Here is a 21549-nt window from a genome sequence, read left to right as displayed (position 1 = left end):
TATTTAAGATTCAACCATCACTCTTGCGCGTAATAAGTATTGCAGAGGTTTAGTAACGGTAATAAATGCACACATAAATATGTGATTGTTTGATTAAATCTATTATAACAACACAAAATATTAAAAGGCTAGACTTTAGCTTTTTAAAAACGTAAATATATTCTATAATGCATTTTAGTTTTATATAATTTATATATATCTACCGTATATATAAGGAAATGCACCCATATTTTAGTTATTACGGTAGATACAGGTTTGGTAATGGTAAAACTCGCACTCAGAGTTGGTCACTTCACTGCTAAATTTGCCATGGCCAACTTTAAATTCATAGGTAAGCATCAAGAATTAATCTGATCCTTTATCATGCAATGAGCTAGATTACATTTTCAGCTTTATTAATTGCGTGAGTGAGTAGCTGTGTTCATTCTCATTCATTCAACACATGAAAATGTACTGCACATGTCCAGTACAGTTACATTATTATTATTATTATTATTATTATTATTATTATTATTATTATTTATTGCCAGGCATTGTTTACTATGCTATATCTGTGAATTTCAGCTTCAGTATTCGTGCAAAATATTATAGCATATTGAAATTAATAACAATGTAGCATAAGAATAAGAAATACAAACTCTAGCATTTAAACAGTGGTGGTTAAAAATGCAGCAGAAGTAGTCTAGGTCATGTTTACCATGAGGTGAGGTATGGTGCAGCTTAATGCAATGTACAAATGAATGTTAATGTTGATGTGAACCTTGGTATAGACAGGTCAGGTATGTCCTATAAAGTGCACACTGCAGCCTTTTATACATTCAGCTACATGTAGTGGTGCAAAAGCTTTATTTCATGTCACATTATGCAGTATATAGGAAGTAGGGAGTGGATTCAGCCCTAATCTACTGCACTGCATTATTAGATTTCATGAACACACTATATAAACTGAGTTACTGCTGTTGCTATTGTTGCTGTTGTTGTTGTTGGTGGTGGTAGTAGTAGTAGTAGTAGTAGTATTTTAGTAGGTGGTGGTGTTGTAGTAGTTGTAGTAGGAGTAGTAGGTGTTGTAGGAGTAGTTGTAATAATTGTAGTAGTTTTAGTAGGTGTAGTAGGTGGTGGTGGTGTTGTAGGAGTAGTAGTTGTTGTAGTAGGAATTTGAAGGTGTTGTAGGAGTAGTAGTTGTTGTAGTAGGAATAGAAGGTGTTGTAGGAGTAGTAGTTGTTGTAGTAGGAATAGAAGGTGTTGTAGGAGTAGTAGTTGTTGTAGTAGGAGTAGAAGGTGTTGTAGGAGTAGTAGTAGTAGTTTCAGTAGATGTAGAAGTAGGAGTAGAAGGTATTGTAAGAGTAGTAGTTGTTGTAGTAGTTTTAGAAGGTGTAATAGGAGTAGTAGTAGTAGTTTTAGTAAGTGTTGTAGTTTTAGTAGGTGTTTAGTAGTAGTTTCAGTAGGTGTAGAAGAAGAAGTAGAAGGTATTGTAGAAGTAGTAGTTTTAGTAGGTGTAGTAGGAGGAGTAGAAGGTGTTGTAGAAGTAGTAGTCTTAGTAGGTGTAGTAGGAGGAGTAGAAGGTGTTGTAAGAGTAATAGTATTAGAATTACCACATGGGACATTTTAAGTGGCATCTTTACAATTTCTTGCATCATCTAAGTGCATTGTTTACAGAGTTTGTTTACACTTATATTTTTGTACAGAGATAAGCTCCCTCTTTCCCTTAATAGATTTTGATTTGAGATTTTTCTTTTTGCACTGTGCTTCTTTATTGTATTTATGTTTATCTGTAAACATTTGTTGTTACCACTAACGCTGCAATTTCCCCGAGGATCAGTAAAGTGTCTGTCTGTCTGTCTGTCTGCCTGTCTGTCTGCCTGTCTGTCTGTCTGTCTGTCTGTCTGCCTCTGTGTCTGTATTCCTGAGTGTATAACAGTACATTGGTTAAAAATTGTTTAAAAAGTTTTCTACCAAATCTCAGCACACTCAACACACCTGATCAAACTGATGTCTAATTATTAATCTCTAAACTGTGCTCATTTTTTTTTTCAATGAAAGTACACACAATCTTTTAAGAGTTAAAGAGCTTTAGGTTCAAACTGTGCATTTACAACCTACACATTAATGCCATCTGATCTCTTTCCATCTACAGATATTGGTATTAACCTTACTGACCCCATGTTCAGGGGAATATACAGAGGAAACCAAAAACATGAAGGTAATAAGCAACACATTGACTCGCTGCACTCCAGGGTCATTATCAATAACTTTGTAAAAAGTCTAATGTCTCTGTTATTTCTTTCCTTCTAGATGATTTTGCGCAAATTATTGAAAGAGCTCTGAGTGTTGGGGTTCAGAAGGTATGATTCCTGACATCTTTATTACTACTGACCCTCTGTGTGTCATATGTAAGGGATAAAACACACAGTGGGGTGCTGTTATAGGAAATTAATCAACGACAGGGTGGTGTGATGAAGTGGAATTACTGTTACCTCACCAAAGTTTATTATTTTCCAATAACAGAACATCCTGAAATGTTTTATTCCTCTTATACCACAGCTATTTGTCACTGATTACAATATCCGATTTATTAAAGAACGACAGATCATAATTTTTATCCATTTATAGTTACATTTAATTTTGTCCACCTACAAGTCCACTGTTACTATAGAAACGATAACGTGTTAGAACGAGAGCATTAATACGAACCTATGATTTAAATTACAGCTGGAACTACTGTCAAGGCTGCTGTTGTGAAATTAATCAACACCTTCTGACCAATCAGATTCAGGAATTCAACAGCGCTGTGGTATAAATGTTCCTGAAGCTTCCACACTGAGGTCCTGTCATGTTTGTTTCAGTTTATGATCACCGGTGGAAATCTGGAGGACAGCAGAGAAGCTCTGAAACTAGCACACAGCCGAGGTGAGGAGCAACGACACGCTGTAAATCACAATCACAATCAGATTCATTTTATTCACCAGATACATTTACATGCATTAGGAATTGTTCTTGGTGTTTGGTCTCAACACGATACATTCCACACACACATCTCAGACAACACAACACAATTGCCATCCTAAGATACAAATATTATACCTAATATACAAAGATTACTCGTTAAGCAGAAATGGTAGTCTCAGTTGTAATTTATATTACAGTGGAGGTTGAAAGAGCAGCTGGATGCAGTGCTGCACAATTGTGGAACAAATGTGATATTTAATAAATAATAGCAGTGATATATAGTGATGACAATATTAATAAATAATATATTTAATAAATAGTACTATTTATTAATAATATTTAAAATAATAATATTTAATAACTTGTAAAATAATTTAAAAAAAATAAATATATTTAATAAAATAAATATGTAAATACCAGTAAATAGATAGATAGATAAATAAATAAATAAATACATACATACATACATACATACATACTTACTTACTTACTTACTTACTTACTTATTAGACTTACAGATGGGTATTTCCAGATCCTGCACACGGCACTACACAATCAGCCCAACTCATGCTTAAAGAGCCTCTTTTTTTGTGATACTCTCTTTCAGAATGCATCACTGTTGTGTATTCTTGCTTCTGTAATGGCATTAATTACAGCACAATCACGATCAGTGTGAGTTGTTTGGAAGAGCATTACCCTTGACTGTTTAAACTTCTATTATTGAGAATGTTCGACTGTCGTGTGTGTGCGTGTGTGTGAGAGAGAGAGAGACAGAGAGAGAGACAGAGAGAGAGACGGAGGCAGGCGTGTTGCAATACTGTGTCTATTGTAGAGGTAAATATCTGAATAAATGGGCTAGGAATCTTGTTCAGAATCTAAATAAATAGGCACCAATAGGAACCAATAAATAGGCAAAGACTAAGAGTTTGGCTGCTTTTGAGCTGTTTGGGATGGAAAGAGTCGACTCGTGTGGGTGAGCTGAGCCGAATGCCGTGACTCACTGAGACGTGCTGTGATTTCTGTCACCAGTGCACAGCTCCAGTACTGAAAGGTTGGAGTCCAGTGCAGTTTAGTGATTATTCTGCTGCGTGGTAGACTGAGATTGGTAATAAAATCTAAATAAACCAGAATCAGGAAATAAAATCTAAATAAACCAGAATCAGGATTGGGTAGAGAATGAACCTTTTGGGTACTTTCACATTTGCTTTCTTTATATTGAATCTATTATTCTATTTTTATTTAAACATTTCCCTTAGGTAAATGTCTATTTGCTTGAGTATTTGTTAATAATCTGTGCACTCGTCTGGTCTGTATAGCATGTTACAGGTCATGCACATGTGCACACACACACACACACACACACACACACACACACAAGACAAATCCCTTGAATGTGTAACACACTTGGTGAAATAAAGGGATTCTGATTCTACATAAATATATCTGTAAATATATTTACAGATATTTGTCCATTAATCTTTACCATTATCTATTACGATTCATGTACACTTTATCTCTGATTAATGTTTGTCATGTGTATTTTGTTCCTTTTATTTATTTTGCTCATAATTTGTTGCAACTCTGTGACCTTGAGTTTGAGAAAGGTGTTAGCAATAAAATTATTATTGCTGTTGTTAATGTTATTATTATTATTATGTCTCTCTCTCTCTCTCTCTCTCTCCTTCCCTGTGTAGAGGAGTTCTTCAGTACTGTAGGTTGCCACCCGACTCGCTGTGCTGAGTTTGATCAGCAGGGGGCAGAGCAGTATTTCTCCGCACTCAGAGAGCTGACCATTAGTAACAGAGGGAAGGTGGTGGCTGTCGGGGAGTGTGGACTAGGTAACACACACACACACACACCATTCTGCTTTATAACTGTCACAGAAATCCGAACACGCATGAGTCAATTCTTGTTATAGAAATGGCAAATATCCCTTTTTTATATAAACAAGAATATTATTTAAAGTATTGATATTACATACTAGACTTGGTATCACAAAAATCACCCATATCTAGTAGCTTCAGCTCAGGACATAAAACTGAACTATGGCGACACTAATGGGACAAAAACTAAACAACTAACCAAGAATAATTAGAATACAGTGGTATCTGGTTTTTAAATGTCTGCTACATTAATGCAACTCATACAACCAACCAACATATTTTCACACTTTTTGTTACATTTTTTTTTAGATTTTGATCGGCTGGAATTCTGTCCAAAAGAGACCCAGCTCAAGTGAGTGACGTCACTCCGTGTCACGTAATGTTTCTTCTACCTGTAATTCCATGCAGAATGTAAGTGCTGTGAAACTTTTATCCCCTCACATGCAGGTACTTTGAGAAGCAGTTTGATTTGGCAGAAGAAACCAAACTGCCCATGTTCCTGCACTGCAGAAACTCTCATCAGGAATTCCTGGGTAGGTTTGTATATTTGTACCTTCTCATGCGGAAACGTTAGATAGAATTAAAAACTATGTCAGATTGTCTCTGTTGTCTTTAGATATTATGAAAAGAAACCGTGACAGATGTGTTGGAGGGGTGGTGAGTATAATATTTACATTTTTCCTTTATATAAAAAAATGCATACAGTGTTCCATTTATGCCAAATGTAGTCTATCAGCAAAGCTGTGTTTAGCTTAGAATCCCAGTTTAGCAGACCAGCGTATCTAAAATAATCGCACACCTCAGTCGGCTTTGTGGAGTTGTTCAGTGTCTCATAGAGTTGTTTATATGGTTTCTGACTGTGTATGACACTCTGTTATCTTTAACAATGGAAAAAAGGATGTCACAGAGCTAAAAACAGTCACACAAATTACACAAAAGGGCAGATGACAGAACTTTTTTTTATGAAAGTTACAGCAGTTTGCAGTGTTTGGTATTTGGAGGAAGCATGTTAAGAAGCTACCAGGCACAAACAATTAGAAATCATGAATGTGTGTGCCAGTTCGTCTTTAAGTGTGTGTGTGTGTGTGTGTGTGTGTAATAGTTAACCGAATGTCATTCTTATTATGCCATCAATAAGAACTTTATAAGTCTAGATTTTAGCCTCGTATCTAATATCATAACTAGCCGTCACTGAATAGAGTTATTATAGTAGTGATCTGTATGCTGTATTTTTTTTAATATGGACTTGAAATGTTTAAGCACAAAGCGTGTTCCTGAGCCAAACACTGTCTCCTGTGGCGAGTGTGTGATCAGTTACATCAGTCATGTCACTCATGTCATCTGAGTAATTGATTTTTGTCTGAAATAATTCACTGAAATGGCTGTGTGTTTGTAGGTTCACTCCTTCGATGGGACCAAAGAGGACGCTGCTGCTCTGATAGACCTGGACCTTTATATCGGCATTAACGGCTGGTGAGCGGATGAGATTTGCTTCATGTGTAAAGTCTGAGTGATAAAGTGATAAAGTGATAAAGCACAGTAATCTCTCTCTGGTTCTTACTGTCTGATTCCAGCTCTTTGAAGACGGAGGCGAATCTCGAGGCCATGAAATCCATTCCCACAGAGAGACTCATGATCGAGACAGGTTTGAATAAACAGCACTGAACAAACTGACTGTGTGTGTTTGTAAAGTTTTAGTGCTTAGCAGAAATCTGTCAGCATTTCCAGCAGGTTAAATAGAGCTGCACAACACTGAAGAAAAATGCAACATGCGATAACTTGTTAAAAAATGCAATACGCGATATGCAGTACGATAACTGAGTAAAATCGATTTGAATTATATTTATATATATTTATGTATTTAAAAACTGAAAATGACATAACCAACATACACGTTTCATGTTCTTTTGAGGAAAAGAAAGCATTCTCTGCTATCTGTGTCGCCCCTAAAACTTTGAAAAGTATTAAAATCAGTCCGTTATCGCACGCCGTTGTGATAAGCATATCGCCATATTTACATTTGCAATATTTCGGTAATTTTGATATATTATGCAGCCCTGATGAGAAATATACAGTACTGTGTAAAAGTCTCAGGCACCCTATTTTTTTTTAGTACAAATTTTGTTATAGATGTTTTATTTTATGACTTCTACATTATTGATTCAGTACAAAAACATTTTAGATTCCAAGCATTAGTTTTTCAGCACAAAATTAAATGTTACAGAAAAATGTTTGTATGTCAGTAAAGAAAGCAGCAGATGACGTAAGAGACACTTTACAGATAACAGAATGAAGGCTGCTGGGTTTCGCTGCAGAAATAAGAAGCGAGTCGACAGTCAAAGTCTCCAGAAGAACTGTGGCTGCTTCTGCAAGATGCTCAGTAACACATACAGCTCATTTCCTTATAAAACTGCACACACTGAGACTAATAATTTTTTAGCAAAGGGTCATCACACCAAATATTGACTTTGTTACATTTATTACTGTTTACTGTTTTTTTATAGTATTTTTTAAATGTAGAAACATTTAGTTTCATTATTTTTGAAGGCATCTTTTCTCTACAGCATTTCTTTGCATGTGCCTAAGACTTTTGCACAGAACTGTATACAGTTGAGGTCAAAAGTTTACATCCCCCTTTCAGAATCTGCAAAATGTTCATTATTTTACCAACATAAGAGGGATCATACAAAATGCATGTTGTTGTTTATTTAGTGCTGACCTGAATAAGATATTTCACATAAAAGATGTTTACATAAAGTCCACAAGAGAAAATAATAGTTGAATTTATTAAAATGACCCCGTTCAAAAGTTTACATCCCCTTGATTCTTAATACTGTGTTGTTACCTGAATGATCCACAGCTGTGTTTTTTTGTTTAGTGATAGTTGTTCCTGAGTCCCTTGTTTGTCCTGAACAGTTAAACTGCCTGCTGTTCTTCAGAAAAATCCTTCAGGTCCCACAAATTCTTTGGTTTTCCAGCATTTTTTTGTGTATTTGAACCCTTTCCAACAATGACTGTATGATTTTGAGATCCATCTTTTCACACTGAGGACAACTGAGGGACTCATATGCAACTATTACAGAAGGTTCAAACGCTCACTGATGCTCCCGAAGGAAAAAACATGCATTAAGAGCCGGGGGGTGAAAAGTTTTGAACAGAATGGAGATGTGTACATTTTTCTTATTTTCCCTAAATATCGTATTTTTTCATTTAGTACTGCCCTTCAGAATCTACAGAAGATAGTTACATGTTTCCAAGAAGACAAAATAAGTTAAATTTACCCTGATCTTCAAATTCAAAAAGTTTTCACCCCCCGGCTTTTAATGCATGGTGGTAAATTGTGTGTGGTATTTTATTTTATTAAGGATACTGGGAACACTGGATTATCAAAGTTATCAAAATACCTTCTCTATCTAAACCTAGTGCGATTCTCTCTCTCTCTCTCTCTCTCTCTCTCTCTCTCTTTCTCTCACCCTCACCCTCTCTGTCCTGTTTCTGTGCTTCCAGACGCTCCGTGGTGTGGCATCAAAAACACACACGCAGGATCCAAGTTCATTAAAACAACGTTCCCCACAAAGAAGAAGTGGGAGGCAGGACACTGTCTGAAGGATAGGAATGAACCCTGTCACATCATGTAGGTCACTCGGACATCACCACAGCAACAAAACAACACACTGTGTACTGATAGACGACAAACATTTGCAGGTTTAGGTTTGTTTAAACCTGGAATTGAGGTTAAGTCAAGTCTAAGACCACAGTATAGGGCCAGGCTTAATGTATCTTAAGAAAGCTCTAATAATACACATTGAAAGTGTGTTGTTTTTGTAAGAAAGAAATATGTATAATCATTTATATGATGTTTTCTCTAAGGAGACGTTTATGTAACATTTAAAGGAGTCTCCAGTGCGAGTGCTTTGTGGCAATAAGTAAATTTTCCGCCATTAGAGAGTCTTCAGGACAGAGTACTTTGCGATTTCTGTTTTTCCATAACATATCACTTATGCTATAGCAGCTATAAGTATAAATGGATAAGAAGTATTACATGTCGTTCTTTAATAAATTAAATAAAGTTGTTATCATTGGCAAATTTCTGAGGTATAAAAGGAATAAAAAAGCATGGTGTTGATTATTTAACATTAACAGCATGCCGCCGTGTGTTTTATTCCTAAAGTATAGCATATGGACCTAAAACCAAAGGCTGCTTTACAGAAGGGACCGACAACCAGACGTCAGCAGAAACAAATATACTCAGAGTAAAAAAGCAATGAAGTGTTGAGAGAACAGAACGTTTTCAGCACGGCTTGAAAAGAGGAAATTATTGAACACTTCCGGAGAAAGAGATGAACAGTTTAAATGCTAAGAAACTTAGTGAGAAGCAGATAATCCAAACTCAATGGTTTGGATGATGTGAGTTTACACTAACGGGTGCAGTGATGGAGGAGCGCTGAAGGTCTTTAGCTGATCTAGAATCAGTGAATATACTGAAGCTGATGTAAGGTTTATTCGTAACACTAATGGAACGAGAATTAGAGTAATGAAGTTGAGTGATCATTAAGGCATTTAGGTATACAATGGCAAGGAATTACTATTCATTCACTTCTTCACTGTGTCCCAGTTACCATGGAGTTAAAACCCATCAGCTCTTCAGATGTAGTGTGTATAGTATCAGTAGAGATACATGTGTGTGTCGTCAGTATGTGGGTTCTGCTTGTGTAAGAATTCTCCTCGTCTCTTTCTCAGCCAGGTGCTGGAGGTGATGGCAGCAGTGAGGAACGAGGATCCGACAGAGATGGCCAACACTATCTACAACAACACGCTGAAAGTGTTCTTCACTGGCAGCTGATGCCGCACCACCTCACCGTGTGCCTTTAGAAGTCTGAATGAGAAAACGGTGGTCCTGTGAGAACTAAGTGTGTTTACTCAGCGGATCTTCTGATCTGCTGATGCCCAGGGTTCTGTCACTTACTGTACGAGTTCACTTGCAGCAGAGATCCCGAGACTGAACCTTTCACACGGCTGGTGCAATGCTGAAATGCATTTTAATAAACACATGCTCGATATGAAAACCGCCATTTCATGTGTGTTAAGTCGTGACATTGTCATTATGAGAATTTATATCAGGATATGTTATTCTAGAACACTGACTGTGCATGGTAGTTCTAGAACTGCTTGCTTATAATAATTCTAGAACACTGGTTGGTAAAAATCATTATAGTAACCTAATCCTGAATGACTTCAATTGTTCCTTGTCTGTTGTAATAATTCTAGAACCCTTATCGACTGTAGAAAATCTAGAACACTTGTCAGTTCAAGTAATACTAAAACGCTGGCGAGCTTTAGTAATTCTAGAACAATGAGCAGCTGTAGTAATTCTAGAACACTGGTCAGTTATAATAATTCTAGAACCCTTTTCCACTGTAGTAGTTCTAGAATGCTGGTTTGATATAGTAATTCTAGAACAATGACCAGCTGTAGTAATTCTAGAACACTTGTCAGTTGGCTGTCTGATGTGGAAGAGATTTCCATCAAGCCTAAATAGTCTGTGAACAGCAGCTAGTGATGTCACACTGTTAAAGCTGCAACACGCAGCTGATTGGTTAGTAGGCCTTAATGCTGTATCCCTTTTTCCTGTTTATTATATATTAAAATTATTACCTTTGCATTGAAAAATAATATCACATTACTTTTGTGGCGAAAATATCACAGTACACTTTTGATATATATATACATTACATTTTTGTCATATTGATCATCTTTATTGGAATCTGTAAAATCTTGGCATTGGTATTATAAGGTTTTATTTCATATTCATTCTTAACCCAAATAGAACCATAAAACCTCCACTTAGTGTCAAATATCAGTGTTTCTACAAACTGTATTTTCTATTTTTACTGGTAGCAATTATTATTATTATTATTATTATTATTATTATTATTATTACTATTATTATTATTATTACTATTATTATTTAATAGTCATAGTAGTAGTAGTAGTATGTAAAGTTAAAAGAAATTAAGAAAAGGAAAAAACGAAAAAAAGTGAGGAATATATAAATACAAATAGCAAACGACACAAAGAAACACAAGTGAAACACAGAAAAATAGAGTTTTTAGTTGCGGTTCTTAATTTATGAACAACTTTAAATGACACTTTTATTTGTAGTTCCGGTTTTGCTGAGTGACTTCCGTAACGCTGTAGCCGGCGTAATGACGTAATTCCGGAACCCTGTAACGTCCTCTGCGTGCTGCGTCATGCGCGGTTGAAAAGCCTCTAAGTTCACTTCCGCGTTCTTTGCATAGCAACAGGAGGTGAAAGGAAGATGGCGGACAGCGGAGACCCCCGTGTTTAGGTAAACAGCGTGCGCACAGTCAGGACGAAAGGAGCTCCGGGGGAGCGGAAGGGGTTCATTAAGACACCTGCAGGAGCGGTGAAGTCCTCCTGCGGCGCCATGGCCTCTAACACCGGCCGGCTGAGCCAGCAGGCCCTGGCGGTGCTGGACGTGGCGCTGCGGGTCCCCTGCATCTTCATCATCGACGCCATTTGTAACTCTCACTCTGATCCGGCGGATGGCTGGACCGGGACAGCTGGACAGGTTTTACTGCGGGTGCTGGGTAAGAGCACTCACCAGCCGCTCTTCCACACCTAGACTTGTTTTTAGTTACTAACTCTTCCCTCGGCCTAAACTCACTCTGAGGCACAGCCTTGGCCTCTGATCCTCTGCAGCTCTGTAACTTCACTGCCAAACCCTCATGATGGCTCAGATACAGAGTTCAGACTAAATCAAACAACTTCCTAAACATGGACTCATTTCTTCTCCTTGCTGTGGTTTGCACTTGATTTGTGTAACTGGATGCACTCATCACCATCATCATCACCACCATCATCATCTATTATTATTAGTATTATTATTATTGTTATTATTTGAATGATGTGATGTCACAGTCCACTCTAGTTACTCTGTGTGCAGGTTTTTCAGGGGAAAGTAGCTACTAGTGACTTTTTGAGCACACAGAAGTCACCTGATGGTGTCATGGGTCTCTGTGCACTAATTTGCATATTTGTTTACTCGTCACAGAATAGGACGTTTTGGATAAAAGGTCCAGCTGCTTTGTTAGTAAAGCGGTGCATGTAGTGAGTCAGTTAGATGTGGTTATTTTAGTCATTATGCCTGCAAATTAGTTTCTTTCCTGAAGTGTGGAAATGTACTGAGCTCCTCAGGGGACATGGTGATGAAAAAAATATATAACGGGAGGAAAATTTAGATTTCAGTGCTTTTGCGTTCTCTCGCAAAGATATTGCGGAAGTGCAAAAGCATTGAAATCTAAATTTTTCTCCCGATTCATATTTTTTTTCCGTCACAATGTCCCCTTAGGGGCTTCGGAGAAAACACATCAGCTTGAAAGAAATAATTGGGGGGGGAAAAAGCCCAAAAAAATTGTAAGCAGTGTACATGAGAGACGTTTGTGTGTGTGTTTCAGACATGATTGTTAAAAAGACTTATGAAAGTACATATTGGATAGTGTTCTACTTAACTGATTCAACTTTCTCTTAACTTTCTGTGTGTGTGTGTGTGTGTTTCAGGTATCGTGGTGTGCAGTGTTGTGCTGGTGTTGTCCCAGAAGTCCCTGTTTAAGTTCTACAGCCTGCTCGTGGGCATGCTGCTCGGATCCACGGCCATGCTGCTAAACTACTACGCTACGTTGCATGTAGACTCGTACAGAGCGACGGCGAGCCTCGGGCTGCTTCCTCGTGCCAGACCTGCGCTGTGGCTGGCCATGGCTGCTCTGCAGCTGCTCTTAGCCTCAGGCTACGTGCTGCTGCTCGGCGTGAAGTCGCCGTACTCCACCTTGATGATGCTGGACGTTCTGGTGCCCGTGTCCGGGCTTTTCATGGAGCTTCCGGTGGACGTGAGGCGGACGTTGGCGGTGGTCTCGGGATCAGTGCTGGGTCTGAACACCGCAGTGTGCCTGCTCGTCCGCTTTAAGAGACTCTACTACTCGTGCCGTTACGTCTACTTACTGGTGCGGCACATGTACCGCATCTACGGCTTACAGCTGCTTCTGGAGGACACGTGGAAGAGGATCCGAGTGCCGGATGTGCTGCGGGTTTTCTGGCTCACCCGTGTAGCGGCGCAGGCTGTGGTTCTGATATATGCGGTGAGAAAGATCCTGAATTTGATTCAATTTCAGTTAAAGGTGCCATGATGCGATTATGAATCAGCTCCTTACGCATGTTTTTGCATTATGATTTTTATTTATTTATTTATTTATTTTTTTGTCCAGTATGACCAAGTGCTGCTTTTCAAACACATTTAATTAATCAAGAAAAACACTGGGATTTATGTGTAACTCTGTCAAATTAATAAGTTTCACTATATTTTCATATTCAAGGGCAAAAAAAAAAAAATCTGTTGGTTACCTCACGTATGTTTGTGTTTCCTATTGTAACCATTTTGGGTAAATGGGTCACCTTGTGTAGCCAGAAATATAAAAATCTCATGGCATATTTTATAGTTAAATTTTTAACAAGGCTGCATGAAAATCTGATTAGGTCATTAAAATGTGATGAAATAGCCATAAATTATGTTTTTTTATACACTTTAATATGGCCAAAAGTTTGTGGACACCTGACCATCACACCGATATGTGGTTCTTCCGTTTCTTCCCCAAACTGTTGCCACATAGTTAGAATTGTGTCAGTGTCTGATCTCACTAATGCTCTTGTAGCTGAATGAACACAAATCCCCACAGCCACGCTCCAACATCTAGTGATAAGCCTTTCCAGAAGAGTGGAGCTTATTATAACAGCAAAGGGAGAATAAATCTGGAATGGGATGTTCAACAAGCACATATGGGTGTAATGGTCAGGTGTCCACATACTTTTGGCCGTATAGTGTATGTACAGAGCATGTAGTGAATTATAAGCTTGGATAGAGTAATAAATGTAAATCCAGCTGAATCCCAGCAACAGGGAACATTACTGCTGGTAAATAAATACAACCAAATCATAAACCTTTTTGGTTTGGATAAAATTCTATGATCGCCTCCATGTGCCACATTTCTTCGCTTTTATTATGTGACTCGAACTCGCATCTACTGCTAATGTGTTTGTCAGTATTAAATTGTATTCAGATACTAGCGCTTTTAAATATTAAATTTAGGTACAGTCTGTAAAGGAATTTCATCGTGTGATATTTGGTAAAGTTTGGTAAGTGTTAGTCTGATTATGCCATTTTTGACACACACGTCAACTAAGACTCAGCATTTTCTTCCCCGTGTGTAGGTGAGGATGGCTCAGGTGGAGGAGAAAGGAGAGGCCGAGGCCTACGTGACGTGGGACGTGTTCTGGGAGCTGTGCAGCAGTCTGATCATCAGCGGCTGTGACTCGACGCTCACCGTGCTGGGCATGAGCGCCATGATCTCGTCTGCAGCGCACTACCTGGGTCTGGGCGTCCTGGCGTTCATCGGCTCGGCCGAAGACGAGGAAGACCGGCGACTGGGCTTCGTGGCCCCAGTGCTCTTCTTCATCCTAGCTCTGCAGACGGGGTTAAGTGGCCTGGAGCCGAGCGAGCGTCTGGTGCGCCTGAGCAGGAACCTGTGCTTGCTGCTGACCGCCGTGCTGCACTTCGTACACGGCATGACGGAGCCGGTGTTGATGGCGCTGAGCGCCTCGCACGTGCAGTCTGTGCGCCGCCACGCTCCCGCTCTTCTCGTGTCCCTGGTGCTGTTGACGCTGCCGGTGGTGTTGAGTGGCATGCTGTGGCGGCGCTACGCGCTCAACACGTGGCTTTTCGCCGTCACCGCCTTCTGCGTGGAGTTGTGCCTGAAGGTTCTCGTGTCGCTCACAGTCTACACGCTCTTCATGGTGGACGGATATTACGGCACGCTCTGGGAGAAGCTCGACGATTACGTGTACTACGTGCGCTCGGCCGGAAACGTGGTCGAGTTCATCTTTGGAATCGTCATGTTCGGGAACGGCGCCTACACCATGGCGTTCGAGTCGGGCAGCAAGATCCGCGCGTGCATGATGTGCCTGCACGCCTACTTCAACATCTACCTGCAGGCTAAGAGCGGATGGAGGACGTTTGTTAAGCGACGTGCCGCCGTGCGTCGGATCCACTCTCTGCCCGAGGTCACGGGCACAGAGCTGCGCGGCGTCGAGGACGTGTGCGCTATCTGCTATCAGGAGTTCGCGACAGCTGCACGCGTCACGCCGTGCCACCATTATTTCCACGCGCTTTGCTTGCGCAAATGGCTGTACATCCAGGACACGTGCCCCATGTGCCATCAGAGAGTGTACGTCGAGGATGACGCACACCAGCGTGCTCCCTTCTCCAACAACAACGGCCAGGCGCCGGCCGGAGACGAGCAGGCGGGGTTTGAAGCGGCAGGAGGAGCCGGGGCCGAAGCGGGACAGGCAGCAGGTGCAGGGGCGGAGCCTGAAGACGAGCTGCTGGAGGATAATGACAGTATAGAGTATGATGAAGACGAGTGGGGGACGCAGAGCGCAGCGAGCCTTGTAGAGGAGGACTACATTAATGACGACACAGACTCGAATACTGACTGAAAGATATTTTAAATTGAAAAAAAAAATGTAAGAAAATGTTTCAGATCAGGGATTTGCTCTTTTATGATTTGTTTGTTAGTGTGACTGCGTGTGAGTGTGTGTGTGTGTGTGGGTGTGCGCTTGGGTCTTTCGTATGTCTGTGTCACTCAAAAGGGCTGATTGGAGTTAAAGTGAACTGAAAGGTGAGTGCATTCCAAAGCCGGGGTGAAAAGTCAGAGAGACACTTTTTTGTTCTGATGAAAGGCATGGATGGAGTGTTTGCTGCTTGACTGAGAGAAATCCTCTCGTCTCCTCTCTGGCTGCCCTGCTTACGCGACGAGAGGTCAAAGGTGACGTACTACTTACTGTAATCACACAGTTTTACCTCTTAATGGCTACTACTGGTCTCTTGTGTGACCTTGCTTTAATTTTATGTACGTTGTTGTACATGTCGTCAAAACGGCAGCACGCTTTCCCGTTAGAAAGGAAAGGGCCGTGTTCCGCTACGTGTTCTCCGAGGAGCGTCTCACTTCACCACCATATCTGTGTTAAACTGCACACTTCAGTTCAGTTGCAGCTTTTGATGGTCTTAAATGTGGCACCTGCTGTTGTTTTTGCACTCTGTTACTCATTCCACAGTAAATCTCCTAACGCAAATGTGCATTTGTGTCTTCAGCTTTACACTGGAGCTATGAGGCTGTTATAGCTAACAGATAATGAATATTTCCATAAATACATCCCCAAATCTTTATGCACGTAGAGCAAATGACAACTTTATTCTTATTTTTATATATGCGTAAGATAGCACTGACAGTCTGCATTTACACATCTAAGCCCATGCGTCATCGTTCGCAGCACTTCCAGCTTTCTTATACAGTCTCGGCTTTCACTGTGAGAGGCGGAGTCAAGGGGGCGGAGTCATCCCAAATCGAGCTAGGGAAGAAAGTGACTCTGGGCCTCATCATTCTTTACACATAGATTACTCAGTTATTAGAAACGAGTTGTTAACAATTTGACATGGTCGAGGAATTGTCCGGTTTTCGCAGACAACAAGCACAAAAATTCAAACCTGTTCAGGAGCAGGTTTATTCAGTGTAAACAAGATTACATCATGCATTAAACTACACGTTAGTAAAATAAATTATATATTTTATATATGTTACTAAATTGTTTGATTAATAAAATGGAGGATGTGTTACTGCTATTACAAATCCTTGGATTAATTAAAAATTTTGTAGCATATTTTTAGTTAATTTTGCTTTTGTCTGAGAGAAAAAGTTCTTACTAGAGTTTGAGTTCATAAATCCTCTCTATGGATCTATGGAGACGTTTTTATTTAACCTGTTAGCATGGGGATGTGAGATATATTGCCATTGCCTTCTACAATGTTACTGTAGGAGGATAATTGCATATATATATATATATATATATATATATATATATATATATATATATACACACACACTATATGGCCAAAAGTATGTGGACACCTGACCATCACACCCATATGTGCTTGTTGAACATCACGTTCCAGATTTATTCCCCCTTCGCTGTTATAATAAGCTCCACTCTTCTGGGAAGGCTTTCCACTAGATTCTGGAGCGTGGCTGTGGGGGATTTGTGTTCATTCAGCTACTGATGTTGGTGAGGAGGTCTGGGGTTCAGTCGGTGTTCCAGTTCATCCCAAAGGTGTTCAGTGGGGTTGAGGTCAGGGCTCTGTGCAGGACACTCGAGTTCTTCCACTCCAGCCTTCACACACCATGTCTTCATGGAGCTCGCTTTGTGCACAGGGGCATCGTCATGCTGGAACAGGTTTCAGCCTCTTAGTTCCAGTGAAGGGAAATTGTAATGTTACAGCTTACAAAGACATTCTATACAATTGTGTGCTTCCAACTTTGTGGTAACAGTTTGCGGAAGAACCACATATGGGTGTGATGGTCAGGTGTGTACAAACATTTGGCCATATTGAGTGTGTGTGTGTCTCTGTGTGTGTGTGTGTGGATTCAGAACGGAGCTTGAACTACACCTACATAAATTAAATCGTGCCTAGGTTTTCTTTTCAACAGCTAGTAATAGTAAATTGCACAAATAAAGTAGCTAAATCTTGTGGAAACACTGACTCTGATTTAGTATCCTGTAGCTGCAATAGGTTGAGCGGCTCATCTCTCATTACATTGAACCTCGTTTATCAAACTGGAAACTGGAAATTATTCGTAAATTGTTTGCAGGAGTATTTACAAAAGAAATTTGGTATTCATGAAAGTGCAGTTTGTTTGGGAAAAACATTTGTATCATATGAGAGTTTGGGTTTTGTGAGCGTCACTAAACATAAATCAGCTGTGTTGTGAAAGCACTTGTTTATTTTATGCGCGATTGCCATTGCGTAAAAAGGAAACTCACAAGGCAGAAATCACAACAGTGGGTGGGGTCAGTTTGGAAGAAGAGAAAGTTGATGTAATCCAGTTCGCAGCAGAGGACTCTAAAAATTACAAACCTTTAAGAAGTGGATAAAGTTTTATTTAAAATTATTATTGGCTATATTAGCCTCATAGCTCCAGTGCAAAACTAAAGAAACAAATATAAGACACCAAATGTCTGGTAAATCAGAATTTATTTTTTTTATAAATCATATGAGCCACTGAATTTTGATTATGTTGTTGCCATTATTTTGAGGATTCTGTGACTGCACTTATAAAGATCTGGAGCGAGAATGCTGATCTTGGATCAGTTTTTGCCTTCCTAACCATCAGCAGTAAATTATGTAATGTATTTAACATAACTGTATTTGAAAAATGCCTTTTTTTTCTTTCCAAACCTTAAAGGCTGATGTGATGTAAAACACCAGCCTTTTTATAGCATATTAAATCTGATTACATGGACAGTAGCTTTAGGAGAATTTCACTGATGAAGGAGACTTACCAAGCAGTAACTCTCCTTCACACCAAGTCTCTGCAATTATTTTAGAATAAAATGTTGCAAATGTATAATTAAGTTTTTGCAGCATGTCCCCCATTGCTGAAGGCAGTGTCTGATCTGAGATCAGTTCAGTGGGCGCTATATTCTCATTTTCTTAAAAGAAAAAAAAATGAAGGCAGGTTCTCCAGGATTGGATATGAATTGTTTGGTTGGTGGAGTTCCAATGGAATTGTTCAAATTGCTAAGAGGTGTTAATAAATTCTATTTAATAATGGGTTGCTTCATATATCCAAAAGAAGGTCCTTCTGAAATGGCAACTTTTCTTGGAATATCCGGTTGTTTCAAAATTACACATCCATATCCACGACTACTAAAATCTGACGTCATAATTGTGTACACCGTTCTTCTTTGGTGAGATTTTTTTCCCCCCTGATTCAGTAATTATTGATCATATAATTTTTTTAATTGTATAAGTGTGGATGGAATTACTTTCAGGTCCATAAGTATTTGGATAGTTACACAATTTTTGTGATTTCGCCTCTGTACACTACCACAGTGGATTTGAAATGAAGCAATCAGGTTGTGATTGAAGTGTAGACTTCAATCTGACGTCATAATTGTGTACACCGTTCTTCTTTGGTGGGATTTTTTTCCCCCTGATTCTCTCCCTAATTCAGTCCTGACCAGTTCCCACCCTCCATACGTCTCCTCTGTCATACACGTGAAGACTCATAGCACAGCGCTATCTGCCCTCTTCCACATACATGAGCTCACAGACACCCACGATTGGTTAATGTCACTGTGATTGAGTTTGAGTATTGCTATGAATAATGAATTTTCATTAATAAAAATATATACTATATATGCTGTATGTAAGCATGGCAGCCTGTAGTTTAGTCTTCTGTACAAGTCTCATGTTCCAGAAACAATACATTAGATACTTCACAATGCGATCAAAGAACTGTTTATGCGCTGAGAGGTTTATTTCATTATGGTATGGATTTGATGGCTGAGATGGGTAGAAGAGGTGAAACAACCGTCAGTCAAATATTCATTTAAACACATACTGATGTAATTGATGTTTTTTTTTTTTTTTTTTTTTTTTTATCAGCATTAATGATTTTTTGACACACACATAGCTGACAAAATACACTGTAATGGTGGACTTTGATTGCTTTATCAAAAAAATTCTCCAAAATTTTCAGTATTTTGTCAAATGACAGACACGAGATAAGACAGCTGTTCAAAAGTTTTACTGTTAGAACTGAATGTCTGCTGAAATCATAGATAATGCAGTTTGCCTTTGTGGGTCACCGTAGTGTAAATGTCATCTCAGTCTTCACAGGATGTAAAAGACCATGCTGAATTTGAAACATCCTCTGAAAGGTTAAACTGCAGGTGACACATTTTTTTGTTGCACTTTTCTTTTGCCTATAGGCTGATATAAAAGTGGAAAAAAAAGGGTTGAAAATTGTTTTCATAATTTTTTTAGCAAAGGAGACAAAGACCATTTACAACAACCAAGATGTTGTATTTTTCACGTTCTTTTCTACCGTATTTTCATTTTTCTTTCTCTCGAAGTGCGCTTTTGTATTTTGTCAAGACAGCGAGCGTAGGCCATCCACACCGGATCCACGCCGTCTACAATAATATCAACAAATCTTCAACTAAGGTGCGTTAAACAACATGTCAAACATTCAGCTTGTTCAGTGTGTTGAGTGCAGGATGTTTAGTCACTCTTCCTGAGTCGTTAGTAATAGCTTTATTTGTGATAAATGCATGTTAGTTAGCTATCTGACGGAGAAGATTGCAGCATTAGAGGTGCGCATCCAGACTCTAGAGAGGGTTAGTGACAGTGAGAGCAGCGTAGTTTCTGTAGGGGAAAGTCTTGATGCCTTAGGCGGAGTTAGTAATCCCCCAACTCCGGCATTAGAGCCCTCACAGCGGGGCGAATGGGTGACGACTCGGCGGCATAATCGCAAAGCCAAAGCTAACGCTAAGGCTCGCCCACAGGAGCACCACTCCTCTCCGCTTCACGTGTCCAACAGGTTTGCTCTCCTCAGTGAAGCACCCACTGAGAAACCTGAAAGAGCTCTGGTTATAGGTGACTCTATCTTGCGGCAGGTGAAATTAGCTAGGCCTTTAGGGGCACCAGCAGCTTTAGTTAGGTGTATACCAGGAGCCGGACATAGCAGGTAATCTTAGGGTCTTACGCAAGCACAGGTTCTCAAAGATAGTTATTCATGTAGGAGCTAATGATATACACCTTTGTCAGTCTGAGGTTACTAAGAGTAACTTGGTGGAGGTGTGTAAATTAGCGAAGGCGATGTCCAATGCTGTAGTATGCTCTGGCCCATCCCAATGCGGCGTGGCGATGTAGCTTACAGCAGGTTATGGTCGCTGAACTGCTGGATGTCCAGGTGGCGCTCCGAAAACAATGTGGGCTTTATAGATAATTGGACTAACTTTGAGGGCAAGGCTGGCCTGTTAGGGCGGGATGGTGTCCATCTCACTCGGGAAGGTGCTGCTCTCATTTCTTGCAGCATAGCACATAGTCTCAGAACAGGCCTAGTTAATCAGTGACAATCCAGGGCCAAGGCCAGGGAGCAGACAAGCAGGCTAAACCGACCATCTGCTAGCTGTACTGAGTCGTGACTTAGGTTCCACCATATTGAGACTGTGTATGTTCCCTGAGCTAAACAAAATTATAGACTTACTCAGACAGTTTGTTTTAGTAACCTAATTAACATAAAATTAAACCAAACCGAATGCATAGCCAGCACCGTTGATTTGAAGCTAGGTCTGTTAAATATTAGATCTCTTACGTCTAAAGCGCTTATTGTTAATGAAACCATTACTGATCAGGAGTTTGATGTACTGTGTTTAACAGAAACGTGGATTAAACCAAATGAGTTTGTAGCATTAAATGAAGCTAGTCCTCCCGGGTACAGTTACATACATCAGCCCCATCTAACTGGCAGAGGAGGAGGCGTCGCAGTCATTTATAATGATAATCTAGCCGTCACACAAAAACCTAGTCATAAATTCAACGCATGTGAAGTTCTTTATTCTAACATAACATACGTAGCCACTAAAAATAGGTCTACCCAGGTGATTCCAGTAATTATTATTTACAGACCCCCAGGGCCATATTCGGAATTCCTATGTGAATTTGCGGATTTCATCTCTAACCTGGTTGTTTCTTTAGACAAGGCATTAATTGTTGGAGACTTTAATGTTCATTTTGATAATCCAGAAG

At 39.6% G+C, this 21549-nt stretch overlaps 2 protein-coding genes across 2 annotated transcripts; both read left to right on the top strand.

Annotated features, from left to right (window-relative positions):
* The first annotated feature begins 212 nt into the window (after positions 1-212).
* On the top strand, positions 213-9895 carry tatdn1 (TatD DNase domain containing 1). The gene is made up of 12 exons (XM_026947372.3): positions 213-331; positions 2135-2200; positions 2293-2342; positions 2844-2907; positions 4641-4784; positions 5139-5181; positions 5277-5362; positions 5446-5486; positions 6226-6302; positions 6404-6474; positions 8337-8463; positions 9570-9895. Exons 1-12 carry the CDS (start codon positions 262-264, stop codon positions 9670-9672), a joined length of 942 nt encoding a protein of 313 aa, XP_026803173.1. The 5' UTR covers positions 213-261; the 3' UTR covers positions 9673-9895.
* A 1170-nt stretch (positions 9896-11065) lies between these two features.
* On the top strand, positions 11066-18562 carry rnf139 (ring finger protein 139). The gene is made up of 3 exons (XM_026947396.3): positions 11066-11440; positions 12411-12985; positions 14112-18562. The coding sequence occupies exons 1-3, from the start codon at positions 11278-11280 to the stop codon at positions 15393-15395; spliced, it is 2022 nt and encodes a 673-aa protein (XP_026803197.2). The 5' UTR covers positions 11066-11277; the 3' UTR covers positions 15396-18562.
* The last annotated feature ends 2987 nt before the right edge of the window (positions 18563-21549 follow it).

This window comes from Pangasianodon hypophthalmus, chromosome 9 (genome assembly GCF_027358585.1).
Source record: "Pangasianodon hypophthalmus isolate fPanHyp1 chromosome 9, fPanHyp1.pri, whole genome shotgun sequence".
Taxonomy (NCBI): domain Eukaryota; kingdom Metazoa; phylum Chordata; class Actinopteri; order Siluriformes; family Pangasiidae; genus Pangasianodon; species Pangasianodon hypophthalmus.
This window is presented reverse-complemented; position numbering and strand designations above follow the sequence as displayed.